Genomic DNA, 7,242 nt, shown 5'->3' with positions numbered 1-7,242 from the left:
TATGTTTGTTCATATGCAATGGCATGAGCAGTTTCTCATTGCAGTGGATTTTCAGGGCCAATTCATCTTCCATCTTATACTGAATATGAAAGGTAGTTGTTTCTATATGGACTCAGTCTTTGGAATTTGTATATATATATATTTCAGTGATCCCTCAGCCATTCCTTCTGTATTGTAATTCAATTTCTCTTTTAAAATTCCTTCCCCACTTCTAGGACCTGCAGTTGCTGAACTCCACAATGGCTCCTATTGGAAAGTCTGTGACTGAGACCAAGTAAGTGTTCACTTTTTTATGAAACCATTATTTATTTTGGAGCAATGACCAATTCTTATATAAATACAATGAAATCATTATGCTCAAACTATGAGAGAGAAAATTAAGGATAATTTAAGAAATCAGTCTTAGCTTGTTTCTATACACAGATGGTATAATTTATTTTCAAAGGAAACCCGCGAGGATTCCCCTGGTGTGCAAGATGTGCCTGAATACTTTTGATCAGCTTCCTGCTCACTTGAAGAGGGCGTGTATGAAGCACGCCACGGCAGAAGAGATCAGGATGGCCTCTCAACAGGCGAGGGAGGACATGATGAATCACCTGAAGAACGGGGTCATCGTGGATTACCACAGAATAGAAATTGTGTCTGGTGAGGCAAACAGGATAGCGGTTGTAAGACTGCTAGAGTCCTCGGGCCTTTTTGTACGTGGGAAGCCTGAAGACACATTGGCACGGTGAGATATTTTTAATATGTAAGGCTTCTGTAGTTTCTTTTTGAAATCATTGTTACAACATATTATGTAAAAGCATGTTGAAAAGAATCTACCTGCATTCCAGCGGCCCTGAGCAAGAGGCCACTGTCCAGGAGGAAGAGATGCCAGAGGCTGCTCCAGAAACTGAAGCAGAAGCGGAGGAGGAAGGGGAAGATGGGGAACAGTAAGACTCTCTGCTCAATAGGGTTTCTAGTGCTTTATTTTTTATTTGCACGTTGTATGTATAAAATTAGATTTTGTTTCACAGAGGCAAGAAAAAATGTAGCCTTAATTGGGATGTCAGTGAATTGGTAGATATACACATTCACACAGGGCCACATCTAAAGCCATTTTCTCCCAGAAGCCAACTAAGAAAACGGAAACACTTATAATACATGTAATTGTCCATGTGTCTTATATCTACAGGGTGTCAGTTAAAGGTAATCTAAAAGCTCTCCGAAAAAGAGTTGCCCTGGCTGGACTTTACAGAAAACACTCTCTTGATTCTCCTCTCCTGGCTGGCTTTAAACAATACCTTATCCAGGGCCTGGGAATGGTAAACTGCTCCAAGGAGGTAGGTATTTGGTACATGGTTTTACTCGGCTTAAACTTCACAGGATGTTGGTCATAAAAATAATGACTTTCTCTATATATGTTTTTCAGGTTGAAAATGTCTCCAGGTTCCTGTTTTTTATGGATCCATCAGATGTTTCCTTAAGTTTTCTGAAGGACATTTCCAAAATGCAGACATTTGTTTCCCAGTTGAAGATGACTGGGTTGTCTCACCAGACCATTGCAGGTTATATCATTAATATCAGCAGATTCCTGCTCTTCATCCGAAAAAACACTAACCTGCAAGTGGAGGATCCCAGTCTAGCTAAGAGTTTAATAGACTTCCAGAGCAATCTAAAGGATATAAAAAAGAGAAACAACAAGAGTGTCAGACAGGAAATAACCAGAAAGAGGTACTTTACTTATTAAATGTTGGTTCAACTTGTACTTGCTTTTCTATTCAAACACATGAATTTTGCCTTTTGGAGGCTGATAGTATTGTTCTCTCTCCCCCAGACTAACACAGCTGCAGAGTCCTCCACCTAAACTAAGCGATTGCTTGAAGGTGTTGAGTGTTGCAAAGAAAGATGTGCAGCGGATACTGGGCAAGACACACGCCTCTGCAGACATCACCACAAGTGAACGGATTGTTGTGATGCTTTACCTGCAGGCCATTCTCCAGCTGAAGCACCTTCAGCGCCCAGGGGTGGTAAAGAATATGACAGTAAGCATCCCTTCATACAACCAAGAATTTTGATTATAGATGTTCTTTTCGAGAAATTGTTTTTAATTAATATTTGTACTAAAAAAATCTTCTGAATTCAGGTCCTGGATTGGATACGGCGAAAAATTGTTGTGAATAAAAGTGGGCAAAACAGGGTAATAATCTCTGTCAAAGAGCGCATGGCTGCAACTCAGCGACTAGCTTCCTTTGCACTAAATGAAGAAGAGGAAAAGGTGAGTTGAAGGTTATATTTTGATATTTCATTGCTAAAAACTGTCTTTAGCATTCAATGGTATGTGAAGAATACTGCATTTAAACTGCATTTTTATTTTTTTTATTTTCTCAGATGTTTCACTGCTACTTCATTAACTTACGCTGTGATGCAAACTGCAGGATGGAAATAGAACATTTTTTTGTGTATGCAGGAGGAGAACCAGTTCACAATCCTACCTATGATCTGCGAAGACTGCATGAGAAGTAAATTGAATTATATAATTATTTTGATGTATTTTCTTTTTACTTTTCTGTGGCTTGAAAACAACTATTTTATATATGTTTGTTTTGCAGGTACCACCTACCACTGATTACTTGCTATGTTGCAAGAAGGGCATTTGAAATGGAAATAAAGAAGCTACCTATTGATCAGAAAACTGTCCTGAATGATTATTTAGGTGTTTCAAATGGAACTGTTGAAAACCTAGCCAGAAGGCTGACAGATGAGGACATGTGCTCAGCCAGCGAACTAATTCATGGCATTGTAGAAGCAGGATCTCTGTAAGTGTCACAGTGATATCCAAATTCAGTATTTGAAAGTCAATATTTAGGATAAACATAAATTTCTCATATTTTTTTAAACTTCAGTTCATCATCAGGAGAGCAATCTTCAGGCTATGGACAAGAACGTACAGCTGCTATACGGTAAGTTTTAATTCAATATCCCTCTTTCAGTTACCTTTTAGCCACTCTGTCTTAGATCTGAGATATTTAAGTTTTCTTTTTATAAATAGGTCCACTGTGGCAGCTGCTGCATATAGATGCCCAAAGATGGATGATGCTGCAGCCTTCCAGAAGCTGATACAGATTTTTCCCGTGACATTAGATGGGCAGCCTCCTAGAAAGAAAGAGCGCCTGAGAGTGACCGGCATTCACGATCGCCACTGTTACAATAGATGGAGAGCTGAGCAGAGGAAAAGGAGGCAACAGAACATATTCGGTAAGAACAGGATTTCTTCCCTTTTTAAAGAGTAATATTTCAAGAGTCTATTACTGGATATATTCTTTGGGTGGATTTCTGATATCTCACTACAGATCAATACAATAGACGGTTACCAACAGAAAGCCAAGTGACCCATTATATAGAAAAAATGGGATGGTCAACCAATACACCAGCTGTGTCCGAGGTACTTCAGAACTGGAAGCCGCATGTAGAAGTCCAACCAAATGGCAAGGACATTGAAAATCTGGTAAAACTCCAAACCTGGAGAGGCCTGCACATCGTTGACGATCCTGTGAAAGGGAAGAAGGTTATAACTTCCAGGCGTTTCCAGAAGGGAGAGGTGGTATGTGATTACCATGGCAAGGTTATCACAAAGACAGCTGGAGAAGCCCTAATGGCACAGATGGCAGAAGGAGACATGGGATATCTATTCTTTTTTGATGGACCTAAACAAAAAATGTGCATTGATTCGCGTGAAGAACACTGCACCTGCCACCCGGATATGGACACAATTGGAAGGCGCATAAATCATTCAAACAAAAAAGCCAACCTCAGACCAATTAAAGAATCTTTTGTAATTGACGAAAAGACTGACATAACAATTCTGTTCTTGGCAAAAAGAGAGATTGTAGTGGGAGAAGAGCTCCTATATGATTACGGTGTCTCCAGGAAGTCGTTTAATGGAGAAGGACAATCTCTGGAGTGGTTGGACGAATGATCATAAAATAAAGCTTTTATCTCCTCTGCCTCTCCACGGCAGAGGAGATCAGGATGACCTCTCAACAGGCGAGGAAGGACATGATAAATCACCTGAAAAACGGGGTCATCGTGGATTACAACAGAATAGAGATCGTGTCTGGTGAGGCAAACAGGACAGTGGTTGTAAGACTGCTGGAGTCCTTGGGCCTTTTTGTACATGGGAAGCCTGAAGACACATTGGCACGGTGAGATATTTTTAATTTGTAAGGCTTCTGTAGTTTCTTTTTGAAATCATTGTTACAACATATTATGTAAAAGCATGTTGAAAAGAATCTACCTAATAAAATAAAATAAATATGCCAACCTGTATCACAATCACAAACCCCTACTCTTAAGGGCGCTCCAGCCCTTCCTGATTTGCCTCATTCCCCGCATCTGTTCCTTGTTCCTACCCTGTTTCAGTTCAACTTTAAAAGCCAGGCGCTCACTTCACTCGAGGCTCTGCACCTGATCTCCGCATCGTGTGAGCCCGGGTCCTGGTTGTGCCTGGCTCCGTTGTGTTTTTAGCTTCCTGCTCCTGTTCCTGTTCCATTTGTTACTGCTAAAAAATGCCACATGCTTTAAACAAAACAAAAAAAGATTTAAAGATGTGAACCATTTCTTAAATTTGTTGACACTATCTGAACAGCACAGCATTCCCAGAATGGACAATGGAGTTTTCAGCAGCATTAGACGGGCAGCCTCTTGGGAAGAGAGAAGGAATGAGACCGACTGGACTTCATTAATGACACCGTTCTTATTGAAAGAGAACAGAAAGATAAGTCTGGATAATAATTCTTACTCTGATTTTATTATTATTTTCTTTCATTATCTACAAAATAGATTTTTGATAAGCTTCTTTTGAAACTGCCCAACATTACCAAACAGAAGATTGTTTTGGCAGGACACCATTTGTGCATCAAAAGCACCGGAGAGGTGTATATGACAGCCTATTTTCTGCCACTGAAATACTAATTGCTTCATTTCAGTTCATCCTTAGGCGAGCAGAAGAAAAAGAAGTTTGATGGAATTGGATGGAATTCCTCTTGGGAAGAAAGATAACAGAGACTGACTGGACTTCAAGAACAGCACCTTTCTGATTCACAGCGAACAGAACACAAAAGATGAGTCTAGGGAACAATTGCTTTATTTTCTTAATTAAAATTTCTGAAATGTTTAAGGACAACAGCAATGAACATTGTTAATGAGTTAGAGGTTAGATAGACCTGTATTTCCAGTGGTTTGTCATTTCGACAATGTTTTAAAATTGAATTTCTATAAAGTGGACACCCTTGACATACACAAAATGAAACCATTTCATTTTCATTTTGGAGCTAAACTGCAGGAAACATTTTTTCAGTAAACTGTTAAAAGCATATTATGGTCTGAAAGCCAAGATATTATTTGTGACCACATTAATTAATTACTTTTTAAACTGTAAAGCAATAATCTGCCAACATGGCTAGTTTCTATCACTGAGCTGGGATTTCTAGTTACGACAGAGATCAGTTTCTTAAACAGAATAAAATTGTCTCCATCCTGGAAATTCAGTCACGAATTTGAATAGGGCTTATGGTATTTGATCAGTTTCACAGCCTAATTCTACTGTATTCGTTTTTTAAATGATTCACAATTGTGAATATTAGAAATATTAATGCACAGAGTTCCTTAGGCTTTTATTTTTTAATTTTGTTGTCAACACAATCATAATGATTATGCATATGCTATTTTTTGTAGCTGTCACCTGCCATTCACTACCAGAAAAGATGCAAGGATGTACATGAAGAGGTGTGATGACCACGACGACAGTGCCGTGGCTCAGGACGAAATCACAAATTTTCACCTGCCTAACACCTTTGGAAGAAGAAATCAATAATACAGAAAAACCTCCAAACTATTTTTCTAATTGTATTATGTTAGCATACCCAGAGGGGTTGGGCAGCCAGTTGATCTTGGACCCCTAGAGGTTTTTTTTTCCTCCTAACTAAGGAGTTTTTGGTTCCTCTCCTCAGTTATCTTCTGGCTTTTACTCTTTCACATCATGTATCATCACCCAGCTATGTTAAGTGCCCCAGGTCAACCTTGTTATGAAAGATGTTATATAAAAATCAATTGAATTTAATTATACTAGTTGTGAATGCTGTCATATTTTATTGCCATAATTTATAAAAAAATAATAAACATTATTGTGCAATTAGCTTTTTCAAGCTTTTGATTATCTATATAATTTCAATACAACTTCTAATTGTGATCATCATGAACAATGACTGCTTCTTGTTTTGGGATTAAAATAAATTTTTATAACTAAAAAATGTATGAAACAAACTGTGAGATTGCAATATATTAAAATTGGCCCCTCATTGTTCTGTGATTCTTACCAATTGCGCAGACCACAGCAGGTCAAAGGAATTCACAGATAACTCTACTCTGAGAATTTGGTAAGTTTAGTGAGGAGTGTTTAGTGAAGCGACCAGGGGTGAATATGATCATTTACCCCAAGTCCAGTAGTAGAAGCACTAAGTCAATGTCACCCTTGCTACAATGTGATTGCTACATATCTTCATTTGTTGGTTTTTAAGGAGTAAGAGTGCCGAGGGTCTAAATCTGCGATCCAGTGTGTTGAAGTATTTCACAACACTACCTGTAGCCCATCTGGAAATAAATCCTCATTCTGATTATTGCCCTGGGCATGTACCAATAAATCACTGAGCATATATATATATATATCACTGTGTTGAAGCTAGAGACACAGAATCACTGCAAACACATCCTAAATACAGTGCTCCTGCACCTAACCGTAACCCTAACCTACCTAATGATTTAAGTAGAATAGATTCTAATAATGTAATGATAAAGTGTGTTGCACTACTTCACTGCATCAAAGCTCTATGCCGTCTGGAAATAAATCCTCAGACTGCTTATTGCCCTGGGCATGTACCTATAAATCACTGAGCATATATATATATCACTGTGTTGAAGCTAGAGACACAGAATCACTGCAAACACATCCTAAACACAGTGTTCCTGCACCTTTGACCTCATCCAGAACGTAACATTCTTTGAAAGGGATTGCTGTCCAAATGCACATCTGAATCCCAAACAGAATCTCTAGTAAAATATGATAATTTGTGAAACAGGCAAATGAGTGTCACAGGGGCCCATTCCTTATTGTTAGACACATATATGCAAAGCTTTCACCATGCATTAAGCAATAGGGATTATAGACACCACAGGTAAGGTTAGAAGTCATTCTGAGGTGCCACA

The 7,242-nt window shown here is 38.7% G+C and overlaps 1 protein-coding gene across 1 annotated transcript; it reads left to right on the top strand.

The window, feature by feature from the left end:
* Nucleotides 1–239: 239 nt before the first annotated feature.
* Nucleotides 240–3,958, top strand: LOC148807381 (uncharacterized). Its single transcript, XM_088909524.1, has 12 exons — nucleotides 240–274; nucleotides 446–730; nucleotides 834–932; nucleotides 1,175–1,322; nucleotides 1,412–1,713; nucleotides 1,817–2,024; nucleotides 2,126–2,257; nucleotides 2,371–2,501; nucleotides 2,592–2,798; nucleotides 2,886–2,942; nucleotides 3,032–3,237; nucleotides 3,333–3,958. The coding sequence occupies exons 1-12, from the start codon at nucleotides 240–242 to the stop codon at nucleotides 3,956–3,958; spliced, it is 2,436 nt and encodes an 811-aa protein (XP_088765650.1).
* Nucleotides 3,959–7,242: the final 3,284 nt, after the last annotated feature.

This window comes from Atractosteus spatula, unplaced genomic scaffold, assembly GCF_055471065.1.
Source record: "Atractosteus spatula isolate fAtrSpa1 unplaced genomic scaffold, fAtrSpa1.hap1 Scaffold_32, whole genome shotgun sequence".
NCBI lineage: Eukaryota > Metazoa > Chordata > Actinopteri > Semionotiformes > Lepisosteidae > Atractosteus > Atractosteus spatula.
Note: the sequence above shows the minus strand (reverse complement) of the source record. Positions and strands in the feature narration are given on the sequence as shown.

Bases quoted from the DNA above. Each gene is read 5' to 3' on its own strand.
- LOC148807381 (XM_088909524.1), top strand. From the start codon at position 240: ATGGCTCCTATTGGAAAGTCTGTGACTGAGACCAA. The intron at 1,323-1,411 runs GTAGGTATTTGG...TATGTTTTTCAG, and splicing joins TGGTAAACTGCTCCAAGGAG to GTTGAAAATGTCTCCAGGTT. The intron at 2,502-2,591 runs GTAAATTGAATT...TTTGTTTTGCAG, and splicing joins CTGCGAAGACTGCATGAGAA to GTACCACCTACCACTGATTA.